We start from the raw sequence: 18,346 nt of genomic DNA, 5'->3' as shown, positions 1-18,346 counted from the left end.
ATATCCTGTCATTTTTCTCTGGGTGAGAAAATCTAATGTTTTTATGTATGCGTGTATGTATATGTATACATATTTGGGAAAATGGCCAAATGAAAAGAAAGCTAGTGTGAAGCCATTTGACATGTGAAAATTCTCAGAAGCCTTTTGTAAACATCTTTATCAATGTTATAGCATTTGCTCTGCTTCACTATGGTGAAATTTTACCTAAATCATTTCCTCTTCTCGGAAGTTCATTGTAGCAAAATTTGATGTTTAAGAATTGCATACTATTAGAGTAGGGAGCCACAGGGTATCAAAGAGACCACATAATGGACAAGAAGCTCATCATGTAAAAATTTTGCCAGTTCACACATTTCTGTTTTAATAGGACCCGTAAACTAATCTTACAACTTCTTAAATCAGTTTTATGAGTTTTCTTCGATGCTGTTTCATAATTATGGAGATAAAAAATGTCTAATAAAAGTCAAATGATTGAATTTATTTTTCTTATTGTGCTAAATTGTTGTTGAAAATATTCTTAGGAAAATAGTGTTTTATTTTTCTTGTATAGAATATTTTATGTGGCACTGCCTGCTGTTATAAATGGATATAGTTTATGCTGAAGGCTAGGAATCATTCACTTATAAATATGTTGTTATGATAAATACCATATTGGATTGTTAGTGTGATGCAAATTTTTTTTTAACTGTAGGTTGTTTTCGAGTCTCAGTATTATCACAGAGCTTACTCACCCAGCAAACATGAGATTCATGCAGTTCAGAGCCAAAGACTGCTATTCCCTTGCTCTTTCAAAACTGGAAAAGGTAAGACCTACATTAAAAATAAAACAAAAAAAATTTGGATTTAATTATTTTGGTTGAAAGAACTAACTAGAAATATCTGTGTATAGAAAGAAATGCCATGAGATAGGGAAGGTGAAATTGCTGTTTTGAATTCCTATCTGGGAGCTAAAATTTTTTGAAACAGTGAATTGATTAATTTGAATCATTTATTTTTACAAGTAAATATGGTGAAAATGTTTTTTTTCTGTCATCAACAATTATAAATCAAAACTATAAGTTTATAAAGAATTAAGTACAATGGAAATGTATATATTTACTTAATGTTGGTTATATTGAGAGCATTAGCAATTATTTCCTATGTCATGACATCTATATTTGAAATTCCCCAAATCCCTAAGATATTAAAAGAGTCAGAGATTTTGTTGAAAGCTGGATTCTAAAATGTCACCAACATAGCCTGAGACAAAGCCAAGTTCATTGTTTACCATAAGTAAGAGGTACTTCCACTTTAGGGGTGCTTTGGGAATGCCCCAGAGGAGGGAAAGCAAGGTCAAAATATATTGAGGAAATTTGATTTAGCGAGGATACTTCAAAGCAAGGACTTGGTTACAGCTGGGAAGAGATGGAGATGATGCTAATAGAGACAGTGGAATCGCGTTGTCACGTTTTGTGGAAAGAAAGTTTTGGTTTCCATTCTCAACAACCAGGTCCAGCAGTGGGTAGATGTTGTTGTGTATTCAGCGTTTACTAGATATTAATTGTTAGAGGACTATTCATTTCTGTGACCAAAATGCCTATCAAGAGCAACTTAGAGGAGGAAAAGTTTATTTTGGTTCATGGCCTCAGAGGTTCAGTCCTTGGTCAGCTGACTGCATTGCTCTGGTTCAAGGTGAGGCAGAACATCTTGGTGGAAGTGCATGGTGGAGGAGCTCTGTTCTACTCATGATGACCAGGAGGCAGATTAGAGGACAGAAAGAGACTCCAGGAAGATGGACTCTTCAGGGTACACCCACCACCCAATTAGTCCATTCAACCTAAATTAGGCTGATTAGTTACCGCTCTCACAGTCTCATCATTTCATCTCTAAATATTCCTGCATTAACACAAGAGCTTTTGGGGAAGACTTCATATCTAAATCATAACACGAGTATATCGAAAGAACTAGATTGAAAAGGGAAAAAAAGACTCAGTTCTATACATGTAAAAACAAGTTTATGTTGTCTTCTTTGCTTATGACACATAAGAGGCAGAGAAAATGATACTTATATTTTTGTTTGTTTTTACATTTCACCTGAGAGTTCTCTTTTACATATTTTTGTCATGGGAAAAACTCAGTCTGCTTTCTGTATGATAGAAGCCAAATAGTCAAGTAGTAAAGTATCCAGAGAGAAAGAATTTTATTATGATGAGTTAGCAGAGTGGAAAATGGGAGATATGGTCCCAAGAAACTGATTTAGGGTTGGTTCATATAGATGGGTGACCAGATATTGTGGTGCTTTCCCACCATGGTTGCAGGTTTGTGGCCAAATCATGCACATCTGATCTGATCACCAAATCACAATATTTTTGTGTTTTGTAGATCTCAAGAACAAATATCTTTATTTACTCAAACAACCCTGTTACTGATTAGTTTGCCTACGTGTAGTTCCTGACATGTTACACAATAGACAGGCTAGAGAGGGTAGAAAGGGAACCCTCTTGCTGATCCCCAAATTTTGAGTAATGAAAGAGAACAAATTTCATATGATTATTATGAAAGAAAATAGGGAAGTGAAATTAAATACGGAGTTGGACATGAAATCTGGTCCCAGTGCTTAGTTTCTCTATTATTTAAGACAGCATCTTCATTTCTGTTAGACTTGATGTGTAAGAATGTTTCTGCACTTCTGTCTATGGATTTCCATCTCCAAAGCTAATCACATACACTGTGTTAGTCCAACCTTACCACACTCTTTTGTGGGCTTATGGAAATTGTTGTTATGCCCACTTCCTGACATGGAAACTGAATGTTAGATTAAATAACTTTTTCAAGATTGTGTGGTTATCACACCAATGCAGTATGGGAAACTTAGGAATCAATATTTGAGCCAGAAACTCCATTATGCTATACCACTTTAGCAGCATAGAAGGGGTGAAGGGATGGAAAGCAGGACTAAATTGTCTTAGTACCCACAGGCAAACCCAGTAATTAGGAATCTAGCTGGAATTGGGGCTGATGTGATGCAACATGCCATGCTTTGTGAAAAATGAGGTGGGATCACCAGGTGCTCAAGAGGCCAGGCTTTGGGGTCAGATTTGTCAATTTTGAGGAATGAAATCAGAACAAATCATTTCCAGGTTCAAAACCCTGGGATACTTATCTGTAAAGAAAACAACCTAGTATTTGACATATAATTAATAAAAATGATATTAAAAGCATAAAATGTATCTGTGTTTAATGTCACTAATTCCATTGTATGCATTCAGTTTTATGCTGGGTCAGTTTATGTAGCAAGGTCATAATTGTGGAAGTTATTTTCAATATTTGTAAGCTTATGTATGTCTCCATAATTGTGTGTTTATTGCATTAAAGAAAAAGAACAAAATGAAGTTTTGATGTTTACTGGAGCATTAATTATAAATGAAATCTGTTGTTAACCTGGAAATCCTTTCCACAAATGTAGGAAACAGTTTTATTTGATAAACATTTAAACCAGACATTTTATGTATCCCAGGCAATCCACCAGAGACTGCAAAGATGGTCAATTACGTCCTTGTTAATAAAAAACCACATGCATGATATTTATGTATATGCTTTTCTTTATCCAAAGGAAAAGCAAAAACTTTTCTGTCTTTGTAATAAACAAGGTATGGAATTGAGCAAGGACCCTGCCTGATGTACATATAAGTCATTACTGTGGCACTGATTTTTGGTGATAGTGGTGGGGAGGGAACAGATTTCTTGTGAGGTTGACCTGCAGGGAGATCAAGAGCAGAAAGCTCAGATCTGTCTCTGAAATCTGTTGGTGATGGATTTATAGGAAGGTGAGGGACGAATTGATTGGATGGCAAGAAGGGGAGTCATTTAGAGTTTTTGGAGGTGTGTTAGATGGTCATCATGCCTCTTCATAGTTCATATGTTTCATTTTGAGGGAAGTTGATATATTCTGCTTGGGGGATTTTAAGTTTGTAATGTCAGAAGGTCATTGATATGAGACTCTGGCCTCTTTTTGTTAGTATACATTTGGTGATTCCAAATCATCCTTGAGTAACCTCTGGGATATTTCCTGAAAGAAAACTTAAAAAACACTTTGTTGTATAAGGAATTTATGTCCCAATGTATCTAGGCCTTAACCAATTTCAAGTAGAACTTGAAGCTAGGCTAAACGTCCCAAAGAGACAGTGGTGTTAGTTGTCATCTTCTTTGATATTCACATTTCAAACAATTAAAAAGATAGATCCAAGGACTCTAAGAAAGATGCTCCTAAATTATAAAACTTGCTAGAGTTTTCAAAAGATTGGCATTCATCTCAAAAAGGAAGAGGATGGATTTGCAGTTGCAGGTTTTCTAAAGGAAATGCTGTAAGATAAAGGAGAAGAGTAGGGACTTTCTTAGGGATTCACAGAAATTATATATATATATATATAAAAATTAATATATATTAATATATTATATTAATATATATTAATATATATAATATAATATATATAATATATAATAATATATTTTATATATATATATATATATATATATTGTATTTGCCTGGATATCTTCTAGAATTTTACAATTTTCCCCAAGAAGAAACTCTTTCTTCTTGGAACATATTATTCATGAATAGGGAGACTGCAGGAACTCTAATTGAAAACAGAGGTTTTGATTTTTTAAAACCATGGGAAAAATCTTTCTTTATCCATTTATTGACACTTTATTTACTGAAATTAGGATTTTTCCAATAGAAACTTTTAAGACTTGTGTACTTTTATGAGTTGAATTACGTATCTTATGCCCCCTCCCAAACACACAGGAAATATGTTGGTATTTTGACCCCCAGTACCTTATATGTGACCTTATTTGGAAATAAGTTCTGTAGGAAACCATCCTCTAAAGAGGTCACTAGGGGCATCATTATAAACAACAACAAACACAAAACTAAGTTTGGACATAGCAAAAACAGGAGTAAAAGAAAGGCAATGTGAAGAGAAATATGGAAAAAATCATCAAATAAAGGAGACCTAGAACAGATCACTAATAGTTCTCAGAAGAAGCCAGTCCTACCAGCAATCTGATTTCAGACTTCTAGGTTTTGGAGGTATAAGACCATGGGATTTCTGTTATGTGAACCACCTAGTTGGTAGTTCTTTGTTACAGCATCCCTTACAAATTAATCAATGTTCTTTCAATGATGTGATAACTGTCCATTTCTAGTCAGTATTTTTTAATCACTAATATTACTGGTATGAAAATACAGCTAATTTGCTGTATAATTATCTTCCTGTATTTGCACTATGGATATAAATACATCTTTTTAGATTAGGAATCTGACTTTTATTTCCAATGTTTAAATATATTCCCATTAACATTTTGAATGGCTACTGTTGACTGAGAAATAAGCGGATTATATTCTTTCAACACAATTATGAATATCACTTCAGTTGATCTGCAAGTATTTACATCTGCATTTTCAGGGGCAAGGCCTTAACTGTAGAAACACAATCAAGGTTTCAAATTAGGAATTCACACCAGCTTAGCTATGTACAAACTTTTTTGCTACATCATTCTCATTGAAATTTAAGAAGTAGAATATTAATTAATTATTAATAAGGATGAGTTTGGAACAATGAACTGTATTGGTCCCAGTTGGCTTTATTGGTGTGCCAATAAGCTTTATGTTTTCCTTTTAGACCTTACATTCTATTAAATACATAGTTTCCATTGGTGTCAAAAATAATATACTCTGTAGGACTTCTCTGAAAGTGGTCACTTGCTGAAAAGTATCCACTGTCAGGGAGGAAAAAAAGATCACCCATCCCAAGGTTCATGGCTGAGATCCCCAGGACAAAATATTAACAAGAAAAACACACATTTATTTAACATATTTTCAGAATTTTTAGAAATGAAGACCTGAAGAAGCACAGAAGTCCACATATTTTATGCTTAGGTTTTGTGAAGAGTGGACAGTTGTACCAAAGTATGATTGGACAAAAGAGGTGTGGTGTAATTAATGGTAACAAACTGGGGAGAAGTTAGCTCAAGGCCTGTTTGTTTAGACTCCTCTTGGCATCTGTCTGTCTTCAGAGATGAACTCTTTTGTTTCCTCTAGTTAAGAAGGGACACTCATTTCCCCCTTATTTTATAGGAAAAGGGGAAAGAAAAGATCAGAGAGACTTTCCTGCCTCTACCGTTTTCTCAAAAGCCAAGGTGACACATTTGAGAGTAGCATTTCTTGAACCTCATAACCATAATACTAGCTGTCATTAAGAAAAGGAAATAACCTAAAACCCAGAAGGATCACTAGTGCATAACAATGATGTGAGCAAAGATTTTTGAGGACTTCCCCTCTGTTCTGGTTGAGGAAGCAATTCCTTGATTATTCTCATAGTTACTAATTTTGAAGAATTACTTTTTCTCTTGTTTCATGTGGATCTTGTGTTTCACTTCAAGCTTTGTCCTAAGTCATTATTATTATTTTCAATTTAGGAATACATCCTCCTTGCAGCTTTTGCAATTTTTGTAACTTGCTTCTTACCTATAAAAGCTGAAGAAGTCTAAAGTTTTTTCAAACCAGAATATTTTTGTTGTTGTTCTTCTTCTTTTTAAACTTGATAGCTTCTTGTATACTTGCCTTCTATTCAGTTTCATGGACAGACACATACATAATGTTCCCTCCATTTCTCTCATTAGGGAAGATACTTTCAGGTTATTGAGACAATGGGTTTGAGTGAGACTTTGTATTTTTTATATGTATCTTAAAGGCTCTTAATCTCTGCAGGAAATAACAGTATAAAAACACTAATATTACATGGATGGAAGTTTTTGTAGGCTGTAGGCCTGGACTTAGAATAGCATACTCGTCTATTCATATGCAATTGGCTAATTTAAGTACATAGCCATGTATTCCTTATTTCCCTTGAAGGATTGGGCCATGAAAATATCAGACAGTCAGCATTCTCATCACAATTATTTTCTTAAATATGAACACACTATCAAAACATATCCTGAACATCATAGTTTAATTTGCATTTTCCTTTTCCTCTGACCTTTCTTTCATCATTGCTATTTCCGTGCTCATTTTTTTTACATTATCCTTTCCAAAATATTCCCATCACCACTACTGTTTTCTCAGTGAGGCTTCCATCTTTGAAGTCCTTGGACATTTCTCCCAGCAAAGTAGTCACAATGAGCATCAGAAACATAGAATAAGAACTAAAAAGAAATGGAGAAGCAGGGGGAAAATAAATATAGAAGAGGAAAAACATTTATCTCTTATTCCTCCAAAGACTTATTTTATTTCTCTTCTTTGATGTTTTATCAAAACATCCTTTTACTCATGCTTATGTGTGTGCATAATTTGCTTCAAGAATTCTTCCTTTAAACTTGCTTTGAATTGTTACCATTCCCCAGTGATGATCATGATTACATTTTACAATCATAATAAATATACACCAATGTAAAAGGCAAAGTAATGAAAATGTGAGATGACATTTCAACAGGGTGGCTCATGAAGGGTGCCCTTATATGGCTTCATAATGGGAGCTGGTTACCAGGAAAAATAAACCACAGTAATAGAAGGTTGTAACTTTGCAGCCCAGCTACCCTGCTCCCCACCTCCAAGAAAGAGAGCTAGGAACTGAGTTCAATTATTTGGCTGATGGTTTAATTAATCATACTCATATGAAACCTCTAAAAATTAGGTTCACAAAGCTTCCTGGTTGGTGAATATATTGATATATAGAATCTCCTGTGCTCTTGGGACCTTTCCAGAATTTCTAGGAACATTTTCCTTTGCTGTTTCTTCATATCTTTTTACTGAAATGACAATCATTAAAGTATAGTGTTTTCATACATTCTTTGAGTTGTTTTAGAGAATTATCCAATATCAGGGGGTTTATGGGGATCCCCAAATTTGTAGCTGGAGGGGCAGAAGTGCAGTTGGCTTGGAAATACTTGGGACTATGGCTGATGTTCAAAGTGGAGACAGTTATATGAGACTGAGCCCTTAATCTGTAGGGCCTCAGTCAACTGCAGGAAGTGTGTCAGAAATGAACTGCATTGAAGGATACTCAGTTGCTTTCAAAGAATTGGTATCAGAATGAAAGTAAGCATATCTATAAGTCATGTGCAAATTTGTCACTGGTACAATGACAAAATTCTACCAGCAATTAGATATATCTTCTGGGAGAAAGAGGGTAAGAATATTAAAGTTATTTTTTCAACATATTTATTATGTAAAAACAAGAAGGCAACATTTTACATATTCTCAGTTTGAATTCAAATGAGCAAATATTTACCGAGTAAACTATGAGCCAAATGCCTTGCTAAATACTAGGAGTTACAAAATAGAATAAAACACAAAGAATTTGTAATTTGATGTTAACATAGATATATGAAAACAAACACAGGCTCATTATCTTACTTTCTTTTTCTGCCCAGAACAGTTGAGTTACCTTTTATTCATAATGGAAGTACTAAAATAGCTGCATGGTGTTTGATACCATCAGCCTACACTGGGTTTGATTCACTAGAATTCTTTTACTGTTTTTAAGAATCCTGTTTTATCCCTTCCTCTGTTAGTCCAAAAAATAATTTGAGAAAGACACTAATTAGTTTCTTTTCCTTGTAAGTGTGAAAAAACATTACCTGATCTACCCTTAAAGTATGATAAATACAATTTATGTAGATAACAATTCTTAATATGCATCTTTGTCTAACAACCTAGTGCATAGTATTATGATTCACACAACAGGTACAGAATCTTCACATTGGGCTACTAAGATTGTGTCATGCACAACCCAGGAAGTACATTCACATTGACTACAAAGAGGACTACTCCCTCTGGAACAGTCTCACATGGCCTGCCATATGTTTCTATGGTAAAGATGAAAATATATGTCAAAGTTTTTAAAAATATTAAAGTTAAATAGCAAATGCAAAAAAGTATTGGACTTACATAACTTGACACGTTAGTAAAATTTACACTAGTAAAATGTAAAATTTTTATAAAAGTAAACATTCTGTGAAAATAAATAAATTTAATATGCTGGTTAACTTTATTATTTCTAGAGGCCAACAATTACTTTTCTATTTATAAAAACATATATATACACACATGAACATACACATACAGAGAGCAAGATCACAGAATTCATTTTATTTCCTGATAAGGTAATTTAAAAAAAAAAGAAAGAAATTTCTTCGTGTTAAAACAACAACAACAAAAAAATTGCCACCTAGGATAATAAAGGTAACTTTTGGGGTATATTTTTATTATTGATATACTTTTATCATTTACATTTATATGTACTTATAAAAATATGGATATTCATTGCATATTAAAATATAAATATATTATTAATGATGGGACTTTAAACCAATGATCTCTCTTTCTTATTACTTCTTTTACATTAATAGGTTTTTCCTTCACTGTTAGATTCTGTCTTACTAGCTGGCAAAGCACATTCAGGTTTTTTGTTGCTGTTTCTTTGTGTGTGTGTGTGTGTTTGTGTTTGTGTGTGTGTTTTGCAGGGGGTTACCAGGGTTTGAACCCAGGGGTGCTTAACCACTGAGCACATCCCCATCCCTTTTTTTATTTTTCATTTTGAGACAGGGTGTTGCTGAGTTGCTTAGGGCCTAACTCAGTTGCTGAGGCAGTTTTGAACTTGTGATCCTCCTGCCTCAGCTTCTTGATCTGCTGGGCTCATACACCAGGCCACATTTAGTTTTTGAACCCAGTGTCAAAGAGAAGATGTGGCAATTGATCAATTGTCTATTTTAAGGAATACAGAAGTAAAATAGAAGCACTTTACATCACAGATTAAGTGTGAGGGGTAGGAAGGGAGCTTTTCAAAACTTTGAAGTCAACATAATACCTGCTCAATTACATTGGAAAATGAACATTTTTATTTTTAAGTGAGTAAAATCCTAAATATATTTCTTCACATCATGAACTGTAGAAGAGTTCCCTGAAAGTTTCTATGCTTAGTTATATTTAGCTTGAACTAACTTTGAACCAGACTCAAGAAAATGTTCCAGATAATTAGTTTACTATTTTGAGTGCGTAAATCTTTTCACAAATTGTAAAGCTGTATTTTTTTTTTGTGTGTGTGTGTGTATGTGTGTGTGGCTAAAATGCACCTTCCAAATTATTCCAATTAAGGTAATAGGAATCTAGAATTATAGTTTCCATATATTTATTCATTTATGTAATAATATATTCAACTTTTATAATCCAATTATTGGTAATTAATTGAAAATTGACATACAAAAATACCCCATTTCTTTTTTATTCAAAATGTATTGTCTCTGACATCTTTGACTTTTTTTCCACATGTATAATTTCTATAACCATCAAATTTTATTAATTTCTGTAATTTTCTTAAATTTTATTCTTGGAGTTAAAGGATTATCAAGATATTAAAATAAGACTAATCTTATGACAGTTTATTCTTTTTTTGGAAGGCGGAAGGAACCAGGGATTGAACTCAGGAGCACTCAACCACTGAGCCACATCCCCAGACCTATGTTGTATTTTATTTAGAGACAGGGTCTCACTGAATTGCTTAGTGTCTCATTTTGCTGAGGCTGGCTTTGAACTTATGATCCTCCTATCTCAGCCTCTGGAGATGCAGGATTACAGGTGTGTACCACTGCACCTGGAAGTTTATTCTTAATGAATCTAAAATATACAATAGTAAATTTTTATATGATTTCAGTCATTAATTTGAAAATGATTTTGGTCTGTCTGCCTAGATCATGCAAGATAATTATAATCAAAATTCATCATTATTTAAGCAGTTACCCCTCCGCTTTGGAAAAATAACATATGGAACAGCCTTTTGTAGGTAGTATCAAAACAAAATAGTCTAGACTCATCATGAATTATTCATCTTTATTCTTGTTAATATTTCAAAATCATGATGCAATTTACATTGACAGCTCTCCATATTATAAAATTTTCACAAAAAAATTATGCTCTCTTTCTTTATCTTCTGAAGGCTCAAATATTTAAATTTTACCTTTAATACTAATCCACTTCTTACTTAAAGCTTGAATGTTGAATGTTACTTAGTCTTGAATGTTGGCTTCTTATGACTTAATCAAAATCAGGAGAACTCTTTATTTCAGCCTTGCTCAAAACCAAACTTATATATTGATATTCTAATTTTAAAAAGCAGACCCTCCCTTTTAATTCTTGTGTTAAAGTTACTTTTTTCTTCTTTTATCTTCCAAAATATCTCCCAGTAGGGATTACCAACTATTTCTGCAGAGATTTGAGGAAACATTGAGGTACCTGCATCCTACAAGTTGTTTTGGTTGCAGGTCTTCCCTCATTATGGGTATGATTGTTGATTTTGTCTGTTTTTTGTAATTATATATTTTTTGAAAAACAGTAAATGATACAGAACTTATTAATACTTATATTTTTAAATAAATGCATATAGTTACTTTTAAAATTTTATAAAAATACAAGCAGAATATTGTTCACTGTTTCTCCAAATTCTATTTAAAAGGTACAAAGATTTTAGATTTTTCACTGTATAAAAAAGCAAAAGTAATAAGTTCTTGAACATGGAATGGTGAATTACTTCATTCTCCTTGGCAAACTTCAAGGTTCAACTCTGTAGTAATTTCACCCATGGCACCATCCTCATCCTCCTGAGACCACCATAATACATGGTTACATCATCTGGCCTTAAAATGTTTGATTTTCAGTCTGTTTCCTCAGTAAAACCATACATTCCTACACACCTGGAACCTTTTGTTAATTATCACCACATTTTAGGAACCTAGGTCAAAGTCTAAGGCACAATAGTTAATTGGCAAGTGTTTCTTGGTTGCCCTTCCTTCCTTCCTTCCTTCCTTCCTTCCTTCCTTCCTTCCTTCCTGGAGCTGGGGTGAGTAGGGTGGAGCAGGGATGCTGGGACTGAACCCTCTTGTACAATATGTAAATGCTCTACCACTGAGCCACATCCCTAGGCCCACCGCTTTGAATTTTATCCTAAAGCAAGGATTATTCTACAGGCAATTAGAAAGATTCCTTTTCTTCTTTAACTTAACACGCACTTTTATATGCACAGTTAGCTTATTCATTGTGTTACTTTCTCATATTATTGACATTCACCTAAGTTACATTTAAGTAGTATATTAACTATAGTCCCCTTAGGTAATACTATTTTACTTTCTAAAGTAAAGAATCATAAGGAACTTTCAGTTCAGGCAGCCAATTTTAATTAGAAAAGTGAATCATGTGTAAGAATTTCAAAGGAAGCAGGTGCTTTCAACTCTGGCCAACTCCTGTATGACCTATGATTTTCCAAATTTAGAGTCAGAAAGTTAGATATTTATGGGAAAATATTGAAAACTTAGTAAGCATCAATGAATATAGTAGAACTAATTAAACTTCTATAATTTAGCTTTGGACTGATCACTGCCAGTGATTAATTAATTGACTAATCATTTTCATGTTATTTCTCTTTTTTTGAGACATAGTTTTGGTGGATCAAACTGGATAGTTAACACTAACTTTTTGTCTCCCTCTTATTCATTGTCCAGTACTAAAAGAAAAGAAAGCACTTATGTAATGTATTCTTATCAGGATGGAATCAGTTGCTTAAGATCTTTTCCCATAATTTTATAGACAACGGGACTTTAAGTTGGTGCTGTCAAGTTTTGATTATTTTTCCTCTGTAAAGGAAGTTAATAATTAAAAGGTATGAAATCACAAATGCAGAATGAATCACACAATCAGAAGAGTGCCACTGGGTTGGTATGAGAGGCTTTTCCGAGGACAGAATGCATCACATATTACACATATTATAGAGGATGAGGAGAACTTGCAGATTGAAAATGGTGGGCTCTGTGAAGTTTATGTTATTCAGTAAGTTGGAGCTCAAATATAAGGCAGAAGTTTTTAGGATTTAGCCCGACAACCATTCTGACTCATCAGTAGTCTGTGCTGGGAAGAACTGAGAAGTCATCCTGGAATGCACTGTGGGAGCCAGCCCTCAATGCTGAGTTGTTGGGATTTCTTTTATAGTGAATGGGAAGCTTCAGCAGGTTTAAGTTAGGACACAGGGGATCTGACATCATCAGATTTGTGCTTTCATCAAATTAAATAGCATTTCTATATTTACCAGAAAAGGACTCTATGGTGGAAAGGGAGAAAATTACCAAGTTATTTCAATAATTCAGGCATGAGATAATAAAGGCCTGGTCTGGGATTGGCAAGGTAATTATGTTGATTATACAAGGAATTCTGAGCAAGAACTGACTTTGGTAGAGTAGATGATATATTTTAAAGTATGTTAGAGTTGCAATATTTATTAAAAAGGTGATAATAAATGAAACAAAAGGGATGGGAAATATACGTATGTATATTTATACATATACATATGCACCCATGTACATATATGTACGCACACCTAAAAGTTATGTTCTTTGCCAGGCTTGGTGGTGCACTCCTATAATCCTAGTGGCTTGGGAAGCTGAGGCAGGAGGATTGTGAGTTCAAAGCCAGTCTCAGCAACTTGGCAAGACCCTGTCTCAAAATAAAAAAAAAAAATTAAAAATGAGCTGGGGATGTGCCTCAGGGTTCAAACACAGATACTAAAAAAAGAAAAAAAAAGTTATGCACATTGAAGTATACATTTAAGGAAAGACAGTATATTAAAAAAAAAAAAAGGAATTACAGGAAAGAGATTTTAGTTAAAGGCCACGTGTTGGAGTCCATAAAGAGGAGTCTGGGAAAAAGACAAATCAGAGAAAAGAAATGAGGATTCCACTTGTAGTCTGGTAGCTGAGATAAAGTGATATCAAAAGAAAGATCTCTACAATTAGAATATGTTTTGTCAAATACTATAAGAAAGGTCAGGTAGGATGAACACTGAGAAAAGCCAATAGATTTGCATGTTATGTTGTGATTGAGTCCAGAGAGAACAATGAGGAATCTAAAGAATCATAACTGAGAAAGTAGGGGACAGAAGCCACTAATTTGTGCCAACAGAATCCTTGGTATTTTTCACCTCCCACACTGTTCTGTTAAATCCAATAATTTTATCATCTCGTTCCATATGGTATTGGATGGACACAGAATAGAGGAAACAAAATCTCTGCCAGAAACAAATTTCTTCTTCCAAGAAAGACATATGTTCATGATAGCAAACCTAATGGAAAAGATAGATAGGAACAGGCGTATCAAAGTGTCTGGGATGTTTAAGTCATGATATAAATATATCAGGGTCTTTTTACTCATTTAAAATAAGTGACTATGAAGAAAATAAAAAATCAACAGTGAAACTTCAATTGAATGCCTATTAAAAAGGAAATATGGTTTTAAAAGGAGTTATAATATATGATTTTACTAGAAGCAATAATAGAAATATCTAACATCTTGTAAAATACAACAGCCAAAATAAATACTAAAGAAAGAGAGCTTTGCATAACATGAACTTTATATCCTTTATATCTTCAAATCTCCATTGAAGCACCAAAGTTAAAAGGAAGAGGTATTAAGTGAATTTGAAAGTATGATGGAGATATGGGACAAGGAGGGATAAAAAAAGACTCACTAGTGAGTGTTTTCTGACCCTGATTTACTAGTTAGATTACTTAGCATGATGGGGAATTTACTCAAGTAAAATATGAGATTAAATTTGCAATGATCTTCAGTTTGATGCATAATTGGAGTTTGGGAAAGATGCAAAATTTAACATAAGGGCTTAGAAGTCCTAGATGAAATATTTAAAACCAAAGACTAGATGTTTACACAGTGAGAAAGAAAAGAGAAAGCTGCCGTTGGAATCATGTTCTAATTACTCAATCATGGTCTTTCTCAGTGTTCATTCTATTTGATTTTCCATCAGTGTTTGATACCATGTCGCCCTCTACATGTTAAAATTTGCTCAGTGTTCTCAGTTCCTCTGCAGCTTCATCTGAATCTGCCATCACACACTGCCACCCCACTTCACACCTGCATAATTACCACTGGTGAACTTTCCTATGCCTCTCTACTGCCACCATCCAATCACCACTACTCTCTTGCCCATATTCATATTGTTTAGTTTGAATACAGCTAACTCTGACATCAAAGAAAATTGACCAAATAAAAGGGATCAGATAAAAATGTGGTACCATAAAAACATACTTTGCTGTGAATTCTATGCCCTTAGTTAGCTAGAGAAATAAAGTAATGAAGAGAGAAGATGAGTCTTAGTTTAGAAGATTGCATTCCAGTGAACAAAGGTCATCATCAAAGGCCCCAGAAAGGAAGACCTGGTAAGCTAAGAGCAATCCCCCAGTTATCTTGCTGTTTCCCACCTGTCCTGCCTAGTGGAAAATGTTGGACAAACTCCAAGGTGCCAGGTAGTTTATTCTGGTCACCCACTTAATTTGGCTTAAGATACCATGACTTTGTTTTACCTGTGATGCCTGTCACTCTTTAAGAGCTACATTTGACCCTAAATTCACAATAAGAACAGCTAATTCCAGTTGTCTCCAATCAATCTGCAAGGTGTGTTCAACATTAAGCACTCTTAATGGCTTGGTTGTATATTACAGATTATATTGTAATGTATTGGACATATTCACTTGCCTATCCTTTCCCTTGTCTTCTCTCTGCATCTCACGTGAAGATACTCTTATAGCCTGGATAATCTTCTCAACTAGAGAAACATGACAGATGTGCTGCTAATAATTCCTCCTCCAGCAGGGCCTGGCTACTGTGGAGCCCCCATTCCATTTTTCTCTTCTGGGGAACTCCAGGACTCCAGACATTTTCATACTATCATCACAACAAGCTGCAACAGTAGTGCTAGTTCCTCTCTGAGACTCCTTTGAAGTATTTCTTCCTACCCATTTTTAACATGGGTGAAAGGGAAGGAAGCTTTATTTCCCTAAATTTTCCGCTTTAGATATAGGAGCTTAGCTCAGTTGCTTCACTTGGTGAAGATTGTTTTCTTCTTTTCCTAGCTGTATCAATCTTTCCTTGTAAAGTTGGCAGCAAAATAAACTAGCAATTTTTAGGTTATCATGTGTCAAGTACAAGGGTAACCAGGTTTCCTTAAGAAACTCCTTTCAAACTTTTTTTTCCTCTCAAACTTTGATATTTGCTCTCATTCTTTCATTTAGTAGGGAAGATAACAGCAATAATTCTTGTTAAAGAAACCACTGTACATCATAACACCACACACACACACACATACACACTTAAACAATGGTGTTTTTTGTTTGTTTGTTTGTTTGTTTGTTTTGGAAATTTACAGAAGCTTACCTGCAAATTTGTGTGGCTGACGCTACTTAAGAGGCAGAGAAGTAAATAAAGATGATGGAAAGCTAGAAGCTACTGGATGTGGTGGGCCTGTATTGGTCTGTCTGGGGAACAACGTAGTACCATAGGCTGGTGCACGTGTTTACCTCTCACAGTTCTGGAAGTTAAGTCCACAATCGAGGTGTTGGCTCTTTTGGTGGATGGTGAGGGTCTGCTTTTGGTTTGAAGATGGCACACGGGAAGGGATTGTGTCTCTTGTGAGGGCACTAAGCCTGTTCATGAGGGCTTCTCCTCCATCACCTAATCATGTCCCAAAGCCCCACCTTCTAAAACCATAACCTTGGCAGTTAGAATTTCAAGGTATGAATTTTAAGGAGACACAAATATGCAAGACGATAGCGGCCTTATTTGTTCCCATATATGTGAATATTTAAAAGCAAATCTTCTGCTATCGTATATTATGTGACTTTAGTATGTGTTTGCATTTGATTCAATAACCAAGAACTGTGCAGTAAGAATCTATTTTGTCAACAGAATTTACCTAGGCAAAAATACATAAAACTGAGAATGCTCATAGATTCTCCTCTCTAAAATTTCTAAATAGAAAGAACGGGAGAGAGGTTCTAATTTAGCCTTCATGTTTCGACTGCCTTTTGCCGCTGGAAGGGTTTTTAGCATCAGTATGTTGGACACTCTTCTATATCAGGTATGTGATATTCTTTTTTTTTTCTCAAAGATGGTTATTTCATATTCAGCCTATATTTTGTTTAAATAACCAACAATAAAATTTAAGGCTATTAACTAATGTTGGCTCTCAAATGATTTTCTGTTTTATTTCATGTAGTTAATTACATAAATGCTCCTCTGAAACATTTTATAAGAAAAATGTTATTTAAAAACATTGTTTTTAAATAACATTATTTATTGTTAGGCTTTGTTGTTGTTCTTGTTGTTTTGGTGCCAGTTCTCTGCAATGTGACATTTTAATACATTTTTCATATTACTCCAAACATATTTCTAGACTTTAAAAATGATAAAGAAAAATACTAAGTTAAAAAAGAGACAACATTCTTCTTAGTCTACTTTTTTGCCATTTTGGTATCAAGTATCAAATTATATTGATAAACTGATAAACTAAGGACACATTTAAGCATCTTCTGATTTTTTCTTACTTTAGAAAATCATAAAAAAGGTTTTACAATAACAAAGAACCATTTAGTTTGTTCCTGAATGCCAAGTTAACATTGTCATTGTATCATTGCTAAGAGATTCATGGAGATGCTCTTTCACACAAATATAATCTTTTATTATTCCTGCCAACAACTGAACAATAATAATATTTCATACTCTCTGATTAAAGTGAGCAGACAATCCCTAAATGTTTCCATTAAAAGGAAGATGATGTTCATAGGACTTTAAATTATTTGACAACACTAATCTCAAACTAAGCATTTGATTGTTCCTGTTCTTTTTGATTATATATTAACGTATAGTCTTCTATAATTGCTTGACTGAATAAATGAATCCAAAGATAGTTAAAACTTTTCTGCTGGCCTTTGGGCCAATTTTGTCCATGAATATGCCTCTAGCCATGTCAGGAACCATCTGCTGATACCAGATGAGTGCAAGAGCAAGCCCAACAAAGAGAATAAATATTCCCATTTGACCCAAAGTTTCCAGGCACATTACCAGGAATTCCAGGAGGCAGAGCTCCCACCCCAAACACACAATCTTTTATTATCACTTAAAAAGATGACTGCAGGGTAGAGTTTGTTTAAACAGAATTGTCTGAACTGAAGATTTAAGTCAATAGCAAACAAATGCTTGGGTGCTATTTTGAACCAGTAGTTTTTCATATTTTTTGGCTGCAGTATCCATTATTGAAATTACATAATATGAGAAAGTCTAATATATACATTAAATAGAAGGAAAGCTTTGTAGAAAGGGAAAGCTGAAGTTTTTTTTACTTCTTCATTTTTGCCTCATATTTTATATTATAAACAGAGTTAAGGAAATTAGTTGTTTTCTGAAGCTTCTGCAGAAAGAATGATTTAGAACTACAGGTTTTAAATTTTGGGGATTATAACAAAGCAAACATTTTAT

At 34.1% G+C, this 18,346-nt stretch overlaps 1 protein-coding gene across 8 annotated transcripts in view; it reads left to right on the top strand.

Annotated features, from left to right (window-relative positions):
• Positions 1 to 18,346, top strand: part of Kcnt2 (potassium sodium-activated channel subfamily T member 2) — a 387,627-nt gene that overhangs the window by 315,955 nt on the left and 53,326 nt on the right. For all 8 annotated transcript variants that reach the window (XM_058583690.1, XM_058583689.1, XM_058583687.1 and 5 more), the window contains 2 exons: positions 692 to 803; positions 16,848 to 16,949. In XM_058583690.1, the coding sequence (XP_058439673.1) occupies positions 692 to 803; positions 16,848 to 16,949 (214 nt within the window). The remainder of the gene's footprint in view (positions 1 to 691; positions 804 to 16,847; positions 16,950 to 18,346) is intronic.

This window comes from Marmota monax, unplaced genomic scaffold (genome assembly GCF_021218885.2).
Source record: "Marmota monax isolate L192 unplaced genomic scaffold, Marmota_monax_Labrador192_F-V1.1 WCK01_AAM20220418_F8-fsc00326, whole genome shotgun sequence".
Taxonomy (NCBI): Eukaryota; Metazoa; Chordata; class Mammalia; order Rodentia; family Sciuridae; genus Marmota; species Marmota monax.
Note: the sequence above shows the minus strand (reverse complement) of the source record. Positions and strands in the feature narration are given on the sequence as shown.